The following is a 24,375-nucleotide window of genomic DNA, read 5'->3' as shown; positions in this document are numbered from 1 at the left end:
TGTGTGTGACGCTGCTGCTCAGAGTAATTGGACTGCCGCTAACACCTGCTGCTGCTAACAGGAGGCGATGGGGGAAGTTTCTGTAAGTAAAGCCTTTCTCCATCTCAGTGCTGCAGTAATAAAGTGACAATAAGTTTTTGTCAGGAATGACTGGCTCTGAAGAGGTTTTCTGTCAAAAATCCTGAGTGTGTTTCCTCACTGTGGAGGGCTGGAGCTTATTCAGCTCTTACACACAGCTATACTTTGTGTAGCTTCATGTACTGCTGTGATAATTAGTTCATTAATAACTGAACAACACAGAATTTCTCCAAAAAAAATCTAATTAGCTTGTTGCAACTTCTCTAAAATGGAGATCAGCCCTTACATGTTTCCTTTTGTGAACTGAATTTCTGTGTCTTTGGACTGTTGGTTGCAATCACTCATTCAGCTTTAGTTTTGTACAGTGAGCAGTAAAGCTTTATTCACCAGTTTGTCTTTCATGATTTCTGTTCAGTAGTTCTTTTCTTTCTCTCCGTCAGCCTTAAACAGGCTGCTTCTCTCTCGCTCAGATTAAGCCTCGGCTGACTGATTGACACAGATTACAGTTGAAGGCGCAGAGGTCACAACCTGTGAGGAACAAATATAAAGGATTTCAGTTCACACACCAGCATGCACAGCAACCCTGCACCACACAGATACGTTCAGGCTCAGTCTGTTCAAAGTGAATCAGCCGTTAAAATGTACTGCAAATGAAACAACAGGGTACTGTTTTGTTCTGTGAGACCAGAGCAGTCTGGATCAGATATGTTGGGTCTGCTTCACAGTTACCTGGTTGATTGAGGGCATTTCACTCATACAACTGGTTTCTAACAGTGATGAGGTGAGACAAAGTAACAAGCACAAAACAAGAGACTTAAATAAATGTTTGAGTTTGATTGGGAGATTTTAAAACTGAATAAACTTTGCATGTTTTCCTGATATCTTCCATCCTCCTGCTGCTCAGGACAAAGAGACTTTTTATGAATATGTCATTAAATTTGTTCTTACCTTGATTTAATGTTTTCTCCTGCTGCTGCCACTGAGTAAGATACTGTGCTCAGAGTTGGAGTTGGTTCCCCTAGAACGGGTCAGATATTAATTATGGAATAGTTACACATGACAAATTCCACTAAACTAATTATTAACTAACCATTAAAAAATTACATTTTCTGATTATCATTATTAGCCCACATTTTATTTATTTAACTATTCACTTATATTTGCAATTTAATCTTTTTATGTGATGCTATTTCAAAGGATCCACAATAATACACACAATAATAAAGTAGTAAATCCCTCTTACATTGTTTAAAAAAGTGCTATTTAAGTATGTTGATTCATAAAAAGTATCAGAATCAGTCTTTTTAAAACCCCTTATGTGTAATTTGCATGTAATTGGGGAGTGTAATCTCCCAAGTTCCCAGAACCAATATTGAGGACATGACCTTAGTGTCCTGCTCTCAGCCCCAACTGTTAAGTCCAGTCACGTCCTTTGTGTGGTCATGTTTCTACATTTTTCCCCAAGAGTTATGTACTTGTTTTCCACTAAGACCTCTAAAATAACCTGATCTATCCTCCTGCAGTCACTGAGTCCCTGTAAGGCCAGATCTGCACCTCAGGCCAACCACTGAGTCTGTGTTTTTCGGGAAGGCCTCTGTTGAGTCCCAGAGGAGAAGACATGGCCAATAACTCTTTTCGTGGGTCCAAACATGGCCGACGTGATGAGGCCAACCACGAGGCAGAGTTCAGCTGCTCGCTGCTTGAGTTGCGTGAAGTCATGGAGCTCAGAGGTCCAGAAGCAAAGACCAAAATCGAGAAAACTTACGGAGACGTTAACGGACTGTGTGCCAGACTGAGGACGTCACCTGTTGAAGGTAAATATGTTCAGAAACTTGTGTGTGTCTCTGTAAAACAACAGGGCTGCCTGCCAGCTGGAGCATCACAGCGCCACAAATGTGAATCAGAAATCAGCCACAGGCAGTGTGATGCTCCACTATACATTCCTTTTAGTTAGTTTAGTTAGAGTCACGGTTGTATTGGATTATGTTTTAGGCTCCTCCACCTGTGACTCACAGATCCCTCCCCCTGGCGTGGTCATTATTAAACCAACAGAGGACATATAAAGTTTAGTGTGTACTCCAGTCTGGCTTCAGGTACTGTTGACTGTGTGATGGTCAAAGTCAACTACAACCTGCAGCCTCTGTTGATCCTCCTCTGCTCTGTGTGACAAAACTGTGTGAGACAAACACAGTGTGTTCCAGGCTGTAAATACTGCATTTAAATTAAGAAAAATTTAAATGGAGGATTCACAGCAGCAAGGGCCAAATACTTAATCTTATTTCTGAGGCAGTTTGAGTGACATGAAGTGGACTTAAGTTTGGCCTCAAAGATGGAATTCAGCGGTTATTTGGGATTGTCCAACATCAGCAGTGAGCTAAGAGGAGACTTGAGGATGCTGTAAGATAATCAAAGTATGTGTCTTTAACTGGGGTTGCACTGATCATTCGATCAATCTGTCATCTGATTGATATTGGTGCTGATAGTGATCTCGTTAAGCATATTGGGCAATTTTTTTATTTATTATATCAGCTTTTTGATTGATATCCTTCCTTCTTTCCATACACCCCTCGGTTTCAGTTCATTTCTATGAAAGTCGACCTGCCGAGACATATTTTACTGTTTCTGCAAAGTTGTGCTATCATGTTGACTCAGTGGACTCAGTGTCCCTGGGTGGACTCAGTGTACCCCACTGGACTCAGTGTGTCTCATACGCCTGCCCTTTGACATTTTCCTCCTCATCATTAATTCATTCAGTCTGTCCATCTTGCACACGCTCAGTAAACACCTTCAGTGTTTAGACTCCTGCTGACAGAGAGAAGTAAAATGTCAGCACTCAGCAGCAGCTTGAAATCAGTGGAAAATCCATCACACTACTTTATTTCTCTGGGGTGATAGCTGGGGGGGGGGGGGGGGGGGGGGTAGATCCATTAACTTTCAGTGTAATCCCACTTACCTGAATGCAAAGAGCATGCTCAGCGCTCCACTCACTGAGTTTCATTCAGACAACACAGAGAGAAGTGTTGGGTTAAAAACCTGCTGAGACTGACCGAGTCACGCAGCAGCCTCAGTTTGTCCAAAGGGACCTGAGCGTGTCCCGACATGTTCTTCTGCTCCACTGAGGACACCAGTCTGCAGTTCTGCACACCACACTACTGCAGAGACCCAAACAACAGCCATATAAATATAAACCATGTGTCACCTTCTCAAATAAATCAAGTTCAAATAACTGGAGTTAACATATATTATTGTTTTATGAATTTTGATGCAACCCATGTTGCCTACTCCTAAACTAAGTTAAGTTCCTGTATGGCAACTAAAGATAGTTCTATTTTACAAAGTCTGCACACAATCCTGACTTATTACCTGCTATGGTACTGAATCACACGTTTCTTCACATTAGTTCTCAGTTGTTCTGCTGTCATGATTATTTGTTCGACACAACTTGCAAGTTTACTTCACTTTGTTTTAAAGAGCAGAGCCCAGGTCTGGTTTGACAGAGGACAGTAAGACACTTGGTGGATAAGACAGACAGTGTATTCTTCTCGAACTTCCCCCACTGGAGTCCTATACACTAATACACTATAAATTCAGACAGACTGGTACGGGTTGAATGTTAAATCTTTTTCTACAGTCGCACAGTAGGAATTTAATAAATGACTCAGTCCTCGTGCACACAGCCTCAGAGCTCATAGGTTTCATCCCCTAAAAACGTATTAAAAAACACTTTGTGGAGCTCCATGAACTTATTTGCAGTCAGGGCACAACAACACATTTCTACTCTGGGCAAGTTAATCCAGCAAGCACTGTCTCCAGGATAACTGAATCTGTGGGCTTTTAGTAATAATTAACTGGATTTATTCTCTCTTGTCTCTGACAGAAGGTGCACAGTGTGCACACCGACCTGAGTACAATTCATTTACAGGATAAAAGCAGCACTCAAACAGAGATGTAGTCCTCACACACACACACAAAAATGTAATGATGCAACTTCTGGGCTTCAGTAATATCTTATTGTACACATAATGGATCATGTAGGGATGAAAGGTTTTGCCCTGTCATGGTGCCTCCTAATTGTAGGTGGAGCTGGCACTTTTGGTTCAGGTTTAGGTTTGTTGAGAAACTCCAACATCTGCTACAACAGTACAACATAGAACGACAAAGACCTGGGGACAGTTGCACAAAACACCCTTAAGCTTTCTCCCTAAGGTCTCCTTAAAATGTTCACCTAAGTATTTAAGCTTTTCTCCTTATCTTAGTCTTATATTTCAATTATCACAAAAGTGGCTTCTTTAATGTTACCTGCTTCCCCAAAGTGATAATAGGTATCACAAGTGCTAATGGCAGCAAATCAACAGTCTCCATGGAAACAGTAGAATTTTACTGCTGTAAAATCTCTTTTATTGCTGTAAATTGAAACTTTTTTCCTTAACTAAGGAAATCTTTTAAGAGATTCTGTGCAGCACCCTTAAGTAACTCCCTCGCTTAAGGTGAAATTAAACCTTAAGTGTCATGCTTAAGTAGAAAACATAAGGTGTTTTGTGCAACTGGCCTCTGGACTTGCAGGATTTTCATCGTTGTTCAATATATTCACATTTATCCTGGAAGTTTGAGTCTTATAATTATATGATTCATATTTATCAGTTATTACAAATGTTAAACCACTCATGACTCACAATGTTTGGATTTGTTCTTCAGAGTTTAAACCATGTGAAGAGGTTTGGATTAAGATTATATCTTGGCTCAACAGATGTTATATTTAATATAAATTCAGTTTAATGGTTGAAGGACATGTGGACTGATGATGTTGTCTTTGTGTCTGTGCAGGTTTAGATGGAAAGGCAGACGATATCGCCAGACGGAAAAAGGAGTTCGGACAGAATGTAATTCCTCCTAAAAAGCCAAAAACCTTTTTGCAGTTAGTGTGGGAAGCCCTGCAGGATATCACGCTCATAATCCTGGAAGTGGCAGCCATCGTTTCTCTAGGCCTTTCTTTCTACAAACCGCCAGATGCAGAGAGACAGCGTGAGTTCATCTTTTTATTTTCAACAGTCAAACCTTTATATCTTTGAATAATCTTTACGTTTTATAATGAGTCTCACTGATCAGTGCATTCACAGGGACATTGTTGTGAGACAGCAGAGTGTGTGTGTTTCCTGTTTTCTGTTGTGTAAATGCTGAAAGCTGAAGGACATTGCTGATGAAGCAGAACTTGTAAGCTGAATGGACTAAAATAGTTTAAAAAGCAATTGAAAATGCAACTTGTTGAAAATGCAGAAAAAAGTTGTGAAAATCCTTCAGGCTAAAGTGTAATAGTTAAAGAGTTGGAAAAGCCGAAGTCAGTACCTGAAGAGGCTGTAAATCCTGAAATCTTTATTCCCTTATTATCAGCATTCACACTACTCAAAGCTTATTCGTGTTGGACCCGTTCACCTGTCGCAGGTTCCTCTCTGGTTATCTGTGTAAGCAGAGACTCTGGTCTGCTCTCTGCTTCTCTCTCTCTCTCTTTTCTCTGTGACTCAGTTACATGCCATTCATCAAAGGTCAGTTCACCAAAACCAGGCTGAATCCAACTCTATGTCACATGGAGAACTGAGAGGGAGAGTCAGTTGTTGTGACCCCATGTCCGGCCATGACATGTCTCTATACTGTGCTGGACTGAATGGAGTATTAGTCAGACAGGCTAAATATATCCAGCCCATATGCAGACAATGTACCTGTGTATCTAAAATGAACAGATACATTTCAGTTAAACACAATGAATTACTTCTCTGTGACAACTGCATACAAACTGGTGTCAGCTGCTGCTTTAAGTGTTTCAAATGATCATTTTCACTTGCGCTGCCTCCTCATCAGATAGTCCAGACTGAAAGTCCTACAGGACTACTCACTCACTGAACATGTGGAGATAACAATACATCTGCATTTATGAAATTGCACCAGCGTCATCTGTCAGCCTGCACCATCATCATCATTATCATCTTCTAACAAGCTACTGTTTCCCAGAATTCCCTCTCTGGAGGGGTCAGTTAAAACCTGAAGAATCCTGCTGGATTTGATATTGCACACTTAACCTGTCGGTTTGATAACACAGTCCTTGTCTAGCCATCTATGTTGGTCCCCCCAAAAAACTTATTCTTAATTTCAAGTAACTTCAGTAACATCTTTAAAAAAAAAAAAAAAAAAAAACAGGGCCCAGCAGACCTCTGACCCAGCATGGGTCTGCTGGTCTGCTGATCTGGCTCATCACTCATCTTAAATGAAACCATCATTAAAATCAGTGGAGGTTTTTGTGCCACAGCAGCAACGTGTCATGTTGTTCCAAAGTTAGACACCTGGATCCTCCCATACATGAAGGTCAGAGGTCACTTCCGGTTAGGCTGCCCTGCTGGAGTGTTTCTAGAAGCAGCCGAACATTTAACTAAAACTAAACCTCCACCCTGCATTCTCTCTGCTCAGACTGTGGCAGTGCGGCTGGCGGCGTGGAGGAGGAGGGCGAGGCGGAGGCTGGGTGGATCGAAGGTGCTGCCATCCTGCTATCCGTGGTATGTGTGGTCCTGGTGACGGCCTTTAACGACTGGAGCAAAGAGAAGCAGTTCCGCGGCCTCCAGAGCCGCATCGAGCAGGAGCAGAAGTTCACCGTGGTCCGAGGGGGGCAGGTGACCCAGATCAATGTGTCCGAGATCGTTGTCGGAGACATCGCACAGGTCAAATACGGTGAGAGAACAAAAAGCATGTACAGATCGATAGGAGGGCTTACCACTGGTTGAAAGTCAAGAAAGTCAGTTTACCCTGACTGATGAGCTAGATATCAAACCTTTTGAGTCATTCTTTGATCAGATAGATCCTGATCATTTTGCCATCATGTTTTTGTTCAATTATGTTTCAATTATATTTCTCAATGTAAATGATCTAAATAAGTGCAGTTTTGGTATCACCTAGAGGAGACCATGACAGAACTTACCGTTTCATTTCTTTAAAAAAAAAAAAAGAGTAATGGCTAGGTGACAGAATACTTCACTAAGACCTCATTTAATACTGTCTGGTATTAAAATGCGATCTGTGGGGCGCCCCGGTGGCTTACCTGGTAGAGTGTGTGTCTTTAAGGCTCAGTCCTGACCTTCGGAGGTCGGCTCAGAGGCTTCGAGTCCAGCCTGTGGTCCTTTGCTGCATGTCATCTTATCTCTCTCCCAGACTTTCCTGTCTCTCTCTCACTGCAGCTATAATAAAGGCAAAAATGTCCGAAAAAATTACTTTAAAAAAATGCATAAGGAAAATAAGAGATAAGATATTCCTTTATTAGTCCCACATTGGGGAAATTTGTTACAGCAGTACAAAAAAAAGAAAAAAATCTAAATGTCAATATCAAATACATTAAAAAAAAAGATAAATAATAGATAGCAGCAGGTAAGCGAGTGATATTGCACAGATGGTGTGTTAGTTATTGCACACGGTGAGTTGTCAGTTGGTCTATTGAGTGCAGTATGCAACACATGTTAATGCAAATGTGATCAGAATGTGATCGGATCTGCCCGACCACCTCTGAACGTGGTCTGGCTCACATTGTGTTTGGATCTTAGGCAGGTGTCAATGGAATCTTTGACAACTGCAGCTCCTTTGCCGCCACCTCAAATTACTCAAGTGTAGGTTTTGCTCTGGGGGACAGAGATGTGATCTCAATGAGGATAACAAGAGTGCATTTAAATTACCAGGTGTAAAAGTAAAGGCAAGATCAGATTGCTTATTATCTTGATAACAGATCTTATTTTAATACCAGGTGTAAACAAGGTGTAAATATTAACATGAGAACAACTGAACTGGCTGTATAATATTCCTATAATATTATTGGAGGTAGTGATATTGTGACTGTGGTGGTCAACAGTTTAAAGATCAGTGACCTCTGACTCATAAAACAGTCAAAGGTTAAAACCCACAGCAGAGTTCACGTTCTTTAATGAAAACAAGCTCATTTCTTTCTGTTTTTCACTATTTCATAATCATTAGAAAAACAAAACTGAAAATATTTCCCACCCGTTCACTGTTGTCAACGTGTGCCAGACAAATGATTTAATGATGATGTAATATAATGACCTGATGGTGATGACCTGTTATGAAAGTGTTCCTCTGTGCATCGGTGTTCCAGGTGACCTCCTCCCCGCCGACGGCATCCTGATCCAGAGCAACGATCTGAGGATCGATGAGAGCTCTCTGACCGGGGAGTCGGATCATGTCAAGAAGAGTGTCAACGAAGACCCCATGATGCTGTCAGGTGCTTCACTCACATCAAATTACGGTCGAGTTCAGCGTGACCTGAGCTGTCGCCGCCGGTTCTTACCGTCCAATTTCTGCTACTGATTTTCTACTGTTAACTCTCCGGTTTTCACACCTGCAGACTCAACACTCTTCCCACACTGAAATGAACCGCCTTAAATACTGAAGAGATGTCAGTGTGTGAATATTTTATATTCAGTCAGTGTGAAAACCTGTTTTTTTTATTTGCTGAAACAAAATAAAGACACAGAAAGTGATAACATCACAAGACATGAGATAAGATAAATAAGCAATATCACACAAGAGGGAGTGATTATCACGGCTGTGATACGGTCATAGGTACGACGCCGCAGGCCGAAATCACTGAACAATTTGATAGAATACAGACAGATATAATAGATGTTGTGCGTACAGAGTAGACAGAAATAACTCTTTGCTCTCTCTCACTCTCTCTCTCTCTCCCTCTCTCACTCTCTCTCTCTCTCTCTCTCTCTCAGGTACCCATGTGATGGAAGGCTCTGGCAAGATGGTGGTCACCGCCGTGGGTGTTAACTCTCAGACTGGTATCATCTTCACGCTGCTCGGCGCCGGCGAGGAAGGTGGCAGCGATGGCGAGGAGAAGGCTGAGAAAGAAAAAAAGAAAAAAGAGAAAGAGAAAGAGAAGAAGAAAGAAGAGGAGAGGAAAAAGAAAGAGAAGGACAAGAAAAGTAAGTTAATTGTATGAAGGGACCCTGTTTCGTTTCAGCTGCTGCAGCTTTCACTATATCTGCCTGTTGAGAAAGGAGCCATGGGTTGAACTTCTCTCTCTAGCTCTCTTTTTCATTTGTTGCACGACTATTTGTGACACTGTGAGTGTCTTCCTTTAGAGACAGAAAATGTGCACTGTTCTCCCCATATTAAAACAATATCACATCTCCCCACTCTCTATGACAGCCGGCTTCTCACTCCACCTTTGAACGTGGTTGTTCAGGTCAGGAATAAGCAAATCTTAAAAAATAGTTCCGACAGATCATTTGATGTCTGACACTTATCCGTCTCACAGAAGATACTAAATGGACTAAAATGGACCTAATTTATGTGAGACATTTATCCAAAGTGCCTTAAAATGTACCCCTCATTCACCCATTCACATACGCACTCACATGCCAATGGCGGCAGTTGTCTTCCAGAGCCTTGCTCAAGACCACTTAAACATGAGGACAGAAGGAGTGAGAAGGATCAAACCCCCACTTGCTCAAGTGAAAGCTGTATTTACTCACTCTGTTTGGTGATTTTGTCAGACAATGTCGCAGTTATAAAATCCAAAATAAGGATTTAACCATAGGAGGTCCAGCCACATACTAGGTTTTGATCCAGTCTTGTTTTTACAGGTAGTGACATGAAGGGTTGTTACAGGGACAAAACACTGAAACTAATAAACTGCCACTGATGAGTCTGTGGATCAGCAAAGTTATTGCAATTCATCCGGTGGGGAACATAAATGTCTGAACTCAACTTAATCCTGACAACACTTTGGATGTTTCAGTCTCTGATTATAATAAACGTATCCTTTTGGCTCTATTAATGGTTTATTAATGTTCCGCTCCAGTTCTTCTTTCATAGGTAAAAAATATGACAAAGGTAAGAAAGGTGAGCAGCACACCACTGCTTCAGAACTGTGAGTTAACGTACATGACTGAGTGAATGTGAAGCTCGTATTGAAGTTGTTGGCAGTATTTACAGAACGTTACTGTCCTCTGTGAGTGAGGATGGAGCCTCGAAATGTGATCGCCTCAGTCACATCTTTCCATCGTTTGCTGCTTTCATTGTATTTTTTCAACAGCTCTAACGCGTCTGTTAATGATAACGGTTGATGTTTCTGGGCCCTTGTGAGATGGCGTTACATTAACCTGAATGAAACGCTCCCTTTTAAGGTGGTTGAACAGATTTGTCATATTACCTCCGGACGTGCCGACCACTGTCCAACAAAGTTTACAGATAACGTTGAGAAGTATCTGACCGCATAGACTGCCGTACTACTGACGTGGAGTCCTTCTTTTGTTTTGGTTGTCTGAAGGTGTGAATGTATGTTGAGTTGGCTGTTTGACTGTGTATCCTTCATAGCAGGACATTTCTTTAATGTAAAGTGAATGTTTTTTTTATCTGTGGATCTGTACATTATATGATTATCTTGGCTGTTACGGTCTAGTGTCTTGTAAGCCAATACAGCTGGACACCATGTGATGCATCAGTCCATCAAAAAAATCAGTGTTGGTTCACGAGAGGTGGTTCTGATCAGACTGGTCAAAGATCTGGGGATCAGGGGTCAGTCAGTCAGACTCTTGGTTCTCCTTGGGTCAGCCCTGGCGGGTTCTCTCGATTCCTTGTGGTCCCTGTGGTCCCTGTGGTCCCACATGGCGCAGTGTGTGTCCCTGTGGTCTGAGCAGCAGCAGCAGGTGCTCCTGACTCGGTTGATGGTGATTAGGACCAAGCAGATTATCGGCCTTAAGCTCGGCAGCTGCTTTCTTCTCCTGCCTGCTGCTGCTGCCTGCCCACTAATAACCTCATTACTGAGCTGGGATCAGCACGCTCACACACACACACACACACACACACACACACACACACACACACACACACACACACACACACACTTGCAGATACCCTCACTCAGTCACAGAGCTACAGTGTCTGTGTCGGTGTATTGTAGCTGTGGTGATCCAGGGGAAACAGAGATGATTGAGTAGGGTGAGAAAATTAGTTCAGAGGTGTGAAGTCTGAACCAACACGTCACAATAAACCCCAGACTGGGATTAGACAAACACCATCATCAACAACATCATGGCCCTGCCCTTTACTGTCCTGCCCCACCCTCTGACTGACTGTTTACTCTGTTCACACAGACTTTTAATGATGAGTAACTGTCCTGATGACAAAATGTCAACTTAGTTATACTGTCCTTGTGTGTGTAGACTGTAGGATCCACATAGTAACATCACCATCCTCAAGTCCTGCTCTGTGATTCAAGATGTTCACAGAGGAAATGATAGTAGTATACTGTAGTGTATGATGGGATAGGACACCCTGTTTTTGTGGTTTCTGGGCCGCTGCAGTTGCTCACACAGTGGACAAGGTATTTGAGAAAGAGACCCAGGCTTTTATCTAAAGCAGAGGCAGACTTTTACTTCTAATATCTCCTGTTTTACAAGCAGTCAATCTCATTTGAACAAGAATCCTCCTTGTTTCATGATCTGGTCTCGTTTTAATTTGCTGTTGATGCAGTCTCCATCACCTTAGTCGTATCCTACTCACCTTTCTGTGCTGAAAACACTTTCTCTCTTCAACACTAATACTGTTCTCAATCAAAGATTAATTCCAGTCAGTTCTACTTTGTAATTTTCTTTTAATTGCCGTCAGTGAAATTCAACACTTCTAGTGTGTTGAATGGTAGGCTATAAATGTGAAACATCTACAGAAAGTGTTGATTTAAGTGGCTTGACTTGACTGGGAGTATCAGCAGCAGCAGTTTTGATGATTTGTGTCTGAAACACCTGAATGCTTCACTGGCCTCCTGTGTCTCTCTGTAGGGAAAAACAAGGATGTGGAGATGGAGCCGCTTAACGACGACGGAGATCCAGAGAAGAAGAATAAAAACCTACCAAAGAAGGAGAAGTCTGTCCTCCAGGGGAAGCTGACCAAACTGGCCGTGCAGATCGGCAAAGCAGGTACGACCAGAGAATCAGATAAATGAGGAAGTGTGACTGTCCAGAACTTCAAGAGTGAGGCATATTTGTTCCTGCTCTCAGGACTAGGACTGAAAACATTTTGTCATCCGTGTTCACCTGTGAAATGACTTCAGCCGAACCAAAACATCTGTGCTGACATTTAGAAGAGGTCAGGGGTCTTTTAGCTTGTTGGGAGGAGAATGTTCATTGACAAAAAAAGAACCTTTTAAAAGAGACTGCGTCGACTGTGTGGGAGGTCAAAAAGAGCACATCCTTTTGGTCCTTGCGTCCAAAAATGGAGCTTTGCAGCGAGATGATTATGTCACAGATTAAAATTCCAGCAGCAATTAATGAATCTGTGATGACTTTAACACAGGGATGTTGGCTTGACTGTTGACCATCAGGGGCTGAGTCCAGATTCCTCCATCAAGAAACGTTTAACAACGTACTTCTAAATAGACTGTTTCCACTCATTGTTCTACATTTACATTTACTCACTTGTAAGTCACTTTCTCCAAGGTGACTTACAAATGAGGGACATCACTAAAGCTTCAGTCCTGTAGGAGGCGTAGTAAGTACTACATCTGTTCAATAAGTGAAAGAGGTCAAGTAAAGAAGTGCATCAAGAGTGCATAGTAAATGCTAGTTAAACATGTTAGGGTGTTAGAGGTGTTAGGAGAGGAGGTGCTCTCTGAAGAGATGAGTCTTCAAGAGAGTCTTGAAGACAGAGAGGGACGCTCCTGCTCTGATAGCATTCGGTAGCTTGTTCCACCATCAGGGAACCACAGACCAGAACAGTCTGGACTGAGATTGTCTTGTGTGCGGGGATGTCAATGCCAGACAACATACCTTGGAGGAAGGCAGTGGCCATGAAGGAACATAAAGCTGTATGATCGAGGCAAGCATTAATGACTTGAAGTTGGTCAGCCATGGGTAGCCAGTGTAGGTCGATGAGCTTCACTGTGCGTCAAGGGAAGCCCAGCATTGCTTTTTCTTGCATGTACATGGGCTACACATTGCTTAAAAGGGCTATAGGTTTTTGCTATTCCTAAATAGCTAATGTTAGCATTAACAGATGTTTATTTACCAGTCTAAAAGAAACTAAAAGCAACGCTGAAGTTTATCTGCCAGGATTTGCCTCGCCTATAAAGCCTTTAATGGTCAGGCATCGTCCTATCTTAAAGAGCTCATTGTGCCCTAGTACCCCAATAGAACACTTCAGAGTCTTCAGCTGTGTGGAACCAGCTGCCAGTTTGAGTCCGGGAGGGAGACACCCTCTCCATGTTTAAGAGTAGGCTTAAAACTTCCCTTAAAACTTGGAATCCTCTCTCTCTTGTAGTTTTAAGTTTTCTCGTCTCTCTCCTCCTCCACAAATTGACTTGACTTGGTAAAGCAGTGACGTCTAACTCTCTCCCAGGTCTCGTCGATGATTCTCTCATTCTTGTTCCCAGAACACTCCTCACTGTTCACAACATCTGCTGTGCTCATGATCCGGATGTCACTACACTAAACTCTACGTCTCTGTCTGTCTGCTTCCTCAGGTCTGATTATGTCGACTGTCACCGTCCTCATCCTCATCACTCGCTTCCTGATCGACACCTTCCTGATTCAGGGGGTTCCCTGGGCCTCAGAGTGTGTTCCCATCTACGTGCAGTTCCTCGTCAAGTTCTTCATCATCGGCGTGACAGTGCTGGTGGTTGCCGTGCCTGAAGGTCTCCCTCTGGCCGTCACCATCTCCCTGGCCTATTCAGTCAAGGTCTGTTTGTATACAGCATTATACAGCCTGTCACTCTGTATTTGATCTCCTAAAAACTGACATTAGTGTAATCGAAACTGACATTCGATTTAGATATATATATATACAGTATATATATCATATCATTTGAATATTATTTTCAGCACTCAGTGGATGAACAGTTTTTACAGTATTTATTATTCCCCTCGGCTGGAGCAGTGACTCTCTTCTCTCGTCTTTATGGGCCCGTTTTATCCTCTCCAGACAAACCTGGATCAAACACTGTAGCTGTAACTGTAAAGCTCTAAATGTCTAGTAAATTCAGAATAAAGCACTCAGGCTCAGGGACCCCTGCTCTCCTCTTTTATCAGAAAATGATGAAGGACAACAACCTTGTCCGCCACCTGGACGCCTGTGAGACGATGGGCAACGCCACAGCCATCTGCTCCGACAAGACGGGGACACTCACCATGAACCGCATGACAGTGGTGCAGGCCTACATCGCAGGATGCTACTTCAAAGCGGTGCCGGAGCCGAGCAAGATCCCTGCCAACATACTGGACCTGCTCATCCTGGGCATCGGGGTCAACTGCGCCTACACCACCAAGATTATGGTGAGCTGTAAAAATAGCCGTCCATTCAGGAGGCGCTGTGATTTAAGCAGAGAGCAGGTTGGTTTGGAGAACTGCCATAGCAGCTCAGGAGTCATCTGATCACTGCCTCCTGGATCCACTGCAGGAGGAAACAACAGCTCGGTTACAAGAGTTAATTAAGTCCCAACAAGTAATTTTTAATGAGTTTCCTTTCTGTCAGTTCAATGTCATTAGCAATTATTTCCATTATCAATCAGTCTGATGATTACTCTCTCAGAGCATACGTCAGATTTCAGAGAAAAAAATCTAATTCACAGTAAATGATCCACATCTGCCCCAGAATTCAATTGGTGCTTCCCTGGCACAAAACCCATCACTCCACCAAGTTCAGCGCAAATCACTTCAATACTATTTGTGTAATCCTTCTGACAAATAGACAGACACATGTGAAAACATAACCTCCCTGGAGGTAATTAATGTAACAGTACCAATTATCAATCAGTCAGATGATTATTCTCTAGTTTATTTGATCAGTGGTTTAGTTACAGTGTAGGGCAGACACCTAATAAAAGGGTCACGATGCAAAATAGACAAAAAAAAAAGTCAAAAACATTACTGCTACAGAAAATACAGGGGCTTATTTACTTTATTTTGAAATTAAATGTTTAACATCCAACAGTGGTTAAACTCGACGAGGGGTGCTGCTGTTGGGTTGACGTTGTTGTCCTGTGCTGCTGCATTTGCGAGTTGAATTTGAAGCTGAGCTTCCTCTGATTCTGTGATTTAACGTCCTTTCTGCTGCCGCTTCCTGCAGCCTCCAGAGAAGGAGGGCGGGCTGCCGCGCCAGGTAGGAAACAAGACAGAATGTGCCTTACTGGGCCTCGCCCGCGACCTGCACCGAGACTACCAGAGCGTCCGCAATGAAATCCCAGAGGAGAAACTGTTCAAAGTCTACACCTTCAACTCTGCGAGGAAGTCCATGAGTACTGTGCTAAAGAACCATGACGGCAGCTACCGAATGTTCAGCAAGGGGGCCTCTGAGATCCTGCTCAAGAAGTAGGTTTACTGCTGCTGCTGACACAGCTCTGTGCTCGGTCAGGTGACAGTCACATGACTCTGTCCTCTGGTTCCAGGTGCTGTAAGATCCTGATAGCCAGCGGCGAAGCTAAAGACCTCAAACCTCGGGACCGAGACCATTTAGTGAAGAAGGTGATTGAGCCAATGGCGTCGGAGGGCCTGAGGACCATCTGTCTCGCCTACAGAGACTTCCCCACCGCTGACGGAGAGCCGGACTGGGACAACGAGGCACACATCCTCTCCAGTCTCACCTGCATCGCCGTGGTTGGGATTGAGGATCCTGTGCGGCCTGAGGTACATCAGCCTTGTCAATCACAGTAAAAAAAAAACATCACACGACTCTCACCACATCTGAAGAGGAGCTTGCTAAAACACCACAAACCTCAACATGCATCATTCTCTACCTGTTTCTTTTCTTCAGGTACCGGAGGCCATCAGGAAGTGCCAGCGGGCCGGGATCACTGTCCGCATGGTGACCGGGGACAACATCAACACCGCACGGGCCATTGCCATCAAATGCGGCATCCTGCAACCAGGAGACGATTTCCTGTGTATGGAGGGAAAAGAGTTCAACAGACAGATCCGAAACGAGCTGGGAGAGGTCAGACAGACACACACAGCATCAAAACACAACTGTGTCTGTCCCAAAGTCTGTCAGTCTAACGCACAAGATTTAATGACCCCGTGACCTTTAGCTCCACTAATGGTTTAGACTCTCAGAATAGTTAAATCAGGATGTTGTTTGTTCATATTGTGGTTGGAATAAACACTGCAGCCTTTACAATAAGTGGTTTCTAGAGTTTTGTATTTTCTCTTGTGAGCCCTTGAAGTGGGACCCACCACTGCTGTGGGCGACACCACCAGCACTTTATTCTAACTGAAATTACATAAAATAAATGTGTTGTAAGTTAATTGTCTTCTTTTCTCTCTGCAGATCGAGCAGGAGCGTATTGATAAGATTTGGCCAAAGCTGAGAGTCCTCGCCAGGTCGTCGCCAACTGACAAACACACTCTGGTCAAAGGTCAGGACTCAGTTAAGCCGAATTCATTCCTACAATACAGTTTACACAAGTGAATAAAGAAAATGTGAGCCCATTACTAACTCAGTGGCAGTCCTGATATAAAATGAAGATAGTCTTTAGTTACTTAGTTAGTTAGTTAGTTAATAGGTTTTAGTTCGTTTTAAAGGTGGCACACCTGAGAGCTTCTCTGTGTGTCGTCCTCTCAGGTATCATCGACAGCACGGTGCTGGAGCAGAGGCAGGTTGTTGCTGTTACCGGAGACGGAACAAATGACGGACCCGCCCTCAAGAAAGCAGACGTCGGCTTTGCCATGGTAATGATATCAAACTGCTACTTCCTGTTTGCTCTGTAACATTTGAGACAACTTTTTGTAAACAGTCATCACGTGTTTATAAAACACAGAACGTAAAGAATAAAGATCTTGGTAATATGAGCTGAAAAAACAGATGTTTGTGTTTCAGGTTTAGATCCAGAGCAGCCAGGAGGTTAAATGTCAATCATTGATTACTCTATCAATTCAGATTTGATGACAGATTTAGCTTATTGGTCTTTGTTATAATCTTCCACTTGTCACTCGCTTTCAGATAGATTTAATCAATAAATTAAGGATCTACTCTTCCAAATCAAATACCTCACCCCCCCCTCACTCCGTGTGACAGAACATGTGAGGAGAGTCGGCTGACAAATCCTGAACCTCCTGTGGATACGCTCCAGTCTGAACCTCAGGGTCAAGTTTAGTGTCAGGGTTTTATTTAAACTGACCTACAAACTGTATCCTGCAGGGCATCGCCGGGACGGACGTGGCGAAGGAGGCGTCGGACATCATCCTGACAGATGACAATTTCACCAGCATCGTGAAGGCTGTGATGTGGGGCAGGAACGTCTACGACAGCATCTCCAAGTTCCTGCAGTTCCAGCTCACCGTCAACGTAGTCGCCGTCATTGTGGCCTTCACTGGAGCCTGCATCACCCAGGTCAGAGCCGATTGACGCCGCTGCTGTCTGAGTGGCGGACAGGATAACAGGAACATCTGACAGTCGAATAGACTCTGCCAGAGAGGATTTGAATCATGCTGGAGTTTGTGTTGTCAAGTGTAAAGACTAAGAGTCATCACATGGACAGTTCACACCAACAGGATTAATGTTTCTCTGCTTTTTAGACAAATGAAATTCAGTTGGAAAAAGGTGATGTCACTTATTTCCATGCACCAATCAGAGTTTAGCAACATTTGATTACAAAAACTAATGACACGATGTCATGTGGTAGTTTGCTGCCACTCTAACACAGCCCTGATGAAGCAGATTAGCTCAGCTACTATCTTATTTAACTTTAGATTGTTGCTCATGTAGTCTTCAATATTTAATGTTATAGACAGACAGACAGACAGACAGACACACAGACAGACACAGACAGACACAGACAGACAGACAGACAGATAGACAGACTGACAGACAAGTTGCAGCTGCCTGTCAAACATTTATGAAAATTAGGGACATTGGACTAAAATTGACTCCTGAGCTGCAGCGTACTTACACCACCAAATGTCTTTTACATTAGAAATCTTGTTTTCAAGGATGTAGACAAACAACATGACAGACATATACAACATACCATCAATATCACCAGTTTTAGGGTTTAATATAAAGTCATGAAGAAAATCAGAGAAGAAAAACCTTCCTGAGAATCATCAAACACTAAATTCAGATTATTTTTAGCCTAAAGACGTTCATGGTTTTTGAAGTGTATATTATTAAAGCCACCATTTTCAATTCTGTTTGTAAATATTTGTTTACTGTTTGTTTACTGTGTTTCCTTCTTTTAAATGACACGAAAATCTTCTAAAAACTTCAGGTTGATGAGGCCTGTGGTTTCTCTGCTGACGGACACTGACTGTAGACGTGTGTGTGTGTGTGTGTGTGTGTGTGTGTGTGTGTGTGTGTGTGTGTGTGTGTGTGTGTGTGTGTGTGTGTGTGTGTGTTTCCAGGATTCTCCCCTGAAAGCTGTGCAGATGTTGTGGGTCAACCTCATCATGGACACCTTCGCTTCGTTGGCTCTCGCCACCGAGCCGCCAACCGAGTCGCTGCTGCTCCGGAGCCCGTACGGCCGCAAGAAGCCGCTCATCTCACGCACCATGATGAAGAACATCCTGGGACACGCCATCTACCAGCTGACTGTAATCTTCACCCTGCTCTTCGTTGGTCAGTGAATGCACCGCACTGTTTTTGAGTCCAGAGCCGCAGAACAACATAATTATGTATTAGAGAGAAGAAGAAGAACTGAGAATTGTGGTGCAGATAAGAATCACGTTCCTTATAGATTAGAGGTCTTCGACAGTAAACCATCCTCTGGTTACTACCACTCTCTTACAAGTGGGATTCCATTCAATACGTCTCATTTAAAAGAAATGTAATTTAAGCATATACTAAATCAAAAAAAAGAGGGTAAAAATCAAGCTGATTTCCTGGAGAAATATTTCTTGAAAAGGGAGAAAAGGGACGTAAGTAGCAACTTGTTCCTTCACAGAAAGTCATGGAGCCTTCACAGCGAAGACTCCTGTAGTTACTAACCAGGAGACTCTAAATTCTGTGTGTCGTCCTAAATATTCTTCTTGGAGTTGTGTTTGAGTATCAGTAAGCATCAATAAAGCTGACAGCCGCGGATACCTCCTAAATTTGGTTCACAAAAAATTCCCCTTAAAAACGTAACTCCTGCGCCTCATATTTAATTATCCTCCTTGAATCCCATTAACAATACCTCAGTTCCATCATCAGTAATTTGTAAATGAAAGTTAATCTCTGTCCCTCCCTCTCACAGGCGAGACTTTGTTTGACATCGACAGCGGCAGGAACACCCCCCTCCACGCCCCGCCCTCCGAGCACTACACCATCGTGTTCAACACGTTTGTCCTCATGCAGATCTTCAACGAGCTCAACGCCCGCAAGATTCACGGAGAGAGGAACGTCTTCGCGGGCATGTTCAAGAACCCCATATTCTGCTCCATCGTCCTGGGAACCTTAATCATACAGGTAACTCCAATCCGCACACCTGGTGAGCTTCACAGTGTTACTTCACGAGTATGAAGTGTGTATGAATGTCATGACTCCGCCCCCCTGCAGATCATCATCGTGCAGTTTGGTGGTAAACCGTTCAGCTGTGTGAGTCTGACCCTCAGCCAGTGGCTGTGGTGCATCTTCCTGGGGCTTGGCAGCCTCCTGTGGGGTCAGGTGAGATGTCAACTTTATTTTGATAGTACATAGTAGACAGGAAATGAGGAGAGAAAGTGGAGGGATGACATGCAATAAAGTTTTCCAGCCAGACTTGTGAACTTGATTCAACGTGATTTAAACGTGATTTATGTTACCGTCCATCTTTCCTCATCAAACAGCGTCACACCCACAACAAGGTGAAAGCTCTCCAGACGTTTCCAACAACCTGATGGGAAATATTTTCCTCCTTTTCCTAGACGTCAGCAGCAGTGATGAAAAACAATAAAGTAGAAGCGACAGGAGTCAGTAACAGAGTTATTATCAATGGCAAATTAAAACAGGAGCAGATCAGAGAACAGGGAGGCTTCTTACTAAAATATGATCCAATATATACAGCATATAGTGTATACTGTAATATATACACTATATAATATATTAGATCATATTTACAGTATAAAATGAGGGAAATTATAAATAATTCAAACCTTCAGGTGGTCTCAGTAACATTTTCAGGAGTTGAGTGTTGAGGAACAGGAAGTGCTGCTGTCGTGTCTGACAGGGGTGTGATATTTGTGTTGCCCCCCCCCCAGCTGGTGTCCAGTATCCCCACCAACTGGCTCAAGTTCCTGAAGACAGCGGGTCACGGCACGCAGCAGGAGGAGATCCCTGAGGAGGAGCTGGAGGAGATGAAGGACCTCGACGCCATTGACCACGCTGAGATGGAGCTGAAGAGGAGCCAGGTGCTCTGGTGCCGAGGCCTCAACCGCATTCAGACACAGGTAAAGTTTCACCTTTAAAGGAAAATTCCACCTGGGCCAGAGAATCAGGAAATGGATCAGGCAAAACAATGTTGCACATGAAGACAAACATCAGTTTCAAAAAGATTATTTCAAATGTTTGTCCCCAAACAAAAGTTAATAAAGAAAGTAATCCTGGATTAGCTACTGTAGATAACTGTAGAGGGATCTACTCAGAACCAAACAGATGCCTGTTCATCTGCACACACATACACACACACACGCACACGCACACGCACACGCACACACAGCAGATTCAGAATGTGGTCACACTAGAAAAGTAGTGCCAAAGACTGATGAGGATCTGAATCAACAGGAAAGGCAGGAAGCCGACAGAGGAGCGACGTCTCAGCTCAGTAAACTAGTGATGTCACTGAAGCCACATTTACATCATCACAGAAAATCAGCTTTAGATGCAGCTACACCGTTACTGTGTGTGTGTTGATACACTCCTGAGCTGATGTCTGAACTTTGACCCAGGCTGCTCTGACTGTTGCAGCTGTTAGCTACTGTGAGTTAACTTAAAGATGGAGGATAAATCAGTGAGTATTTCTAAATATACCTGCGCAGTAAGGAATCATGATGACATTCAGACAAACCTGATGTTTTACACTATTTACCAAAAAGTCAGGAGCAGAAACTCCTTCAAAGAATCCTGCTACACACACGGCACAAGAGGTTAGTTGCGATGTTACTGGTGATGTCCACAGATCACATCTCATTCCAGCTGTTTAATTACAGTAAAGCTGTTCAGTTAACTGGGTGTTTTTCTCTGAAGTAGATCCCTATGCTGTTGGTCACAGAACCCAACCCAGGAGGCCGACTCCTGTTTACGTCAGTTTGGACACATTTGCACGAGGTTTCTGCCTCTTAAAAGGAAGTTTTCTTGCTCTTGGTGGGAATTGTTGCTCTATTTGAAGAACGCCTTGAGATAACTTCTGCTGTGAGCTGGCACTATGCAAATAAAAATTGACTTGACTTCACAAATGTTTTAAATTATTTCCGTAAAACTGAAGTTTATTTGGAGGCATCCATAGTCAAAAATATTTTCAGAATAAAACCCAGAGAGAAGAAGACCAGAACTTTCCTTTAACATCCTTTAACGCACTCGACTCCTTCATTAAACCCTGAACTGACCATCTCACTCTCGTCTCTCAGATCCGTGTGGTGAACGCCTTCAGAGACAGCGTGTCTCCCTACGAAGGTCTGGAGACGCCTGAATCTCGCAGCTCCATCCACAACTTCATGAGCCAGCCCGAGTTCCGCATCGAGGACTCTGAGCCTCACATCCCCCTGATCGATGAGGGCGAGGGCGAGGGCGAGGATGATGCCCCCACCAAACGAAACTCCATCATCCCGCCGCCGCTAACCGGACTGTCCAACCTGCCGCCATCCTCGCCCAACCAGAACAACAACGCCATGGACCGCATTGTCCCACTGCACAAGGACGGCTCCAGGTCCGGTCTAATCCCGTCTAACTCAGCGGGGCTGCCGCCGTGTCCGGGCAGCCCCCTGCACAGCCTGGAGACCTCACTATGAAGCCCCTGTGACCACTTCCTGTTCCAGTGGTCTGTCCTGTTCGTACTGTGTTCCTCGTGGCGAGAGCGCTGCGTCCTCTGAGAGCGGAGGAATAGAAAAACATTTTAAAAACAGACTCGCCTGGTCGTTGCTCGTCAGGAGTTCAACTGCTGGTTTTTAGATTCCAGGAAGCAGAAATGTTTCCAGATGAGTTTGTTGTTGTGTTCGAAGCGGCGGCAGGTCGACAGACTGTTTTCATCTTTCCTGATGTTTTCTTTCTTTACTTTAATGAACTCTGCAGTTGTTATTTAGGTGAAGAGTGTTTGTGAAGTGGTCAATCAATAATCAGTTTCTGATCTGTAAATATCGATGTTGATGTTCAGACGTAGTCAGGGCTCATTTAAATCTCCAGTGTTCCTGTTTGTCAGCGCACCAGCTGACGTGAGCCGACGGTGATGAGTTAAGGTTAAAGGTTAGTTTGTGTGGAGGTTTAACTTTAAAGGATGTGTGACTGAAATGTGTAGTCAGTCATCTTTAATGAGGAGGGGGTGGGGAGGGTGTATTCTTTAAGAGACGTGTTTGTAGACAGAAATGTTTAAAGTAAATGTCTAATGTCTGAATTTTATTCTAGTACTTTTGTAAAAAAATGTTTTAGCTTGTTTCAAAAGGTGTAAAACCAAAAGTTATTAAAAGTTAAAAAAACAACGGGCGGGTGTTTGTGACACGTACAGAAGAAACATTCAGGTTTAACAAACCACAAACTATTTCATCTTCATATCAAACATATGAAATAACTTCAAAGGTCACTAAACCGCATAAAACCGAACAAATGACCAGTGGTGAGGTAATACACAGGTAAAACACAGGTAATACACAGTAATACAAAGACGAAGGGCTTTGTGTAAAACTTGGTGCTCAAAGTTCCCACACAGTGTGTGTCACTGAAGTTACAAGAAGAATTTCGACCCTATTTTTACACCTGAATCTAAGTGGACAATGACAGTCTCTGGCGTCCCTATGGAAACACATAATCATACTACATAAAATAAACTTTCAAATTCAGGGAAAACCAGGACATTTCAGGCAGCTCTTCACAATACAGTATTGAGTAAGTTTTTGTTTTACTTGAAATTCATTTCACTGACCATTATTTACTCAGGTGCAAGTGATGCAGGAAGCTCCATCAGTTTCAGGTGGCCTCACACAGCTCCAACTGCAGGTACAGGAATCCTGGAAAGGTTTAAAAAAGTTTCCCTTTAAGTGAAGAAGGACTTTAATCAATCATCCATTTAAAACCCATTTAATACTCATAGTACTAAAGTATGAAATTTGACTAATAAATGTGCTAGTTTGAGAACAGCCAGCAAAGGTGGCATTTAACAGCAGCTACAGCTAACAACGGTTTGAGTCTGTACATACATATGTTCACAGAGAGGTGCCGTTCTCCTCCAGAGCAGAACAAGAACCACTGTCACCGGCTGCAGCCCAACACCGTTACAGTCCGTCTGTGGGAACCAGACACCTGCTGCACGGAGGACAACTGAGCACGAGCGACCCGGAGCTAGCTGGTTAGCAGCTGAACTTTCTAATGAAAGACACTTACATGTAGCACCTCAGGAGCAGCGAAAACATACAAATCACAACTTCCGGTCTGGACCTTCACAATATGATTAATTATCTCAGAACAGCAGAAGATTTCTCCATCTTTCTCAGTCCTGAACAGCATCTATTTGTCAGCATGTTAACCATGATGTATGAAATGTTCTGTTGAAGCAGAAAAATATTTTAAAATCAACTGTAAGTGCACTTCAGAGCAGTCATGTCCTCTGAAAAACATGAAATTGGATTAAATGCCTCTCACACCACAAATACTCTGTTTCTGTGCAGCTTTATCAACAGTAACTGGGACTATAGGTAAAAGCTGTTTTTGTATATTTTGGGGAGAGAAATGATATGAGATATAAATACACCACTGTCCCTTCACAGGCAGAGTGCAGTAACTATGGAAGAATTGAGAAGAAGAGTTTCAAAAACGTATTAATTAACTAAATCAATTGCCGTAGAACCCAGATATAACCTACAGAAATGCAGATACTGCTTCTCATAACGTTCACTGAATGCTTGAGAAACTGCAGCATCTACCAACAAAATGCTTCCTTATCAATTTTAATTATTTTATTCATGACAAACTTAAAATAAGATAGTTTGTAGGATTTCAATGTAATGGTTTCACAAGTCATATTTGTCAGTCCTATATTTATAGTCGTGTTGAAATCAATGTAATAAATTAATGTAAATATGTGATTACACGTTAACCATGGCTGCATGTTTGTGTATGGTTTCACCTTCACAAATACACAACACAGCAAAAGTAGTC

The 24,375-nt window shown here is 43.0% G+C and overlaps 1 protein-coding gene across 1 annotated transcript; it reads left to right on the top strand.

Annotated features, from left to right (window-relative positions):
• Positions 1-71: 71 nt before the first annotated feature.
• LOC111235946 (plasma membrane calcium-transporting ATPase 1-like) lies at positions 72-22,475 on the top strand. The gene is made up of 20 exons (XM_022764522.1): positions 72-82; positions 1,602-1,892; positions 4,903-5,100; positions 6,535-6,792; positions 8,219-8,344; positions 8,844-9,053; positions 11,913-12,050; positions 13,592-13,806; positions 14,157-14,399; positions 15,193-15,434; positions 15,512-15,749; positions 15,877-16,056; positions 16,390-16,477; positions 16,684-16,790; positions 17,260-17,451; positions 18,462-18,675; positions 19,292-19,503; positions 19,594-19,701; positions 20,274-20,462; positions 21,639-22,475. Exons 2-20 carry the CDS (start codon positions 1,697-1,699, stop codon positions 22,017-22,019), a joined length of 3,735 nt encoding a protein of 1,244 aa, XP_022620243.1. The 5' UTR covers positions 72-82; positions 1,602-1,696; the 3' UTR covers positions 22,020-22,475.
• The last annotated feature ends 1,900 nt before the right edge of the window (positions 22,476-24,375 follow it).

The sequence above is a fragment of the Seriola dumerili genome, unplaced genomic scaffold (assembly GCF_002260705.1).
Source record: "Seriola dumerili isolate Sdu_G_001 unplaced genomic scaffold, Sdu_1.0 BDQW01000550.1, whole genome shotgun sequence".
NCBI lineage: Eukaryota > Metazoa > Chordata > Actinopteri > Carangiformes > Carangidae > Seriola > Seriola dumerili.
The sequence above is the reverse complement of the archived record's forward strand: the minus strand, read 5'-3'. Positions and strand labels throughout refer to the sequence as shown.

Bases quoted from the DNA above. Each gene is read 5' to 3' on its own strand.
- LOC111235946 (XM_022764522.1), top strand. From the start codon at position 1,697: ATGGCCAATAACTCTTTTCGTGGGTCCAAACATGGCCGACGTGATGAG. The intron at 6,793-8,218 runs GTGAGAGAACAA...TCGGTGTTCCAG, and splicing joins CATCGCACAGGTCAAATACG to GTGACCTCCTCCCCGCCGAC. The intron at 9,054-11,912 runs GTAAGTTAATTG...GTCTCTCTGTAG, and splicing joins GAAAGAGAAGGACAAGAAAA to GGAAAAACAAGGATGTGGAG.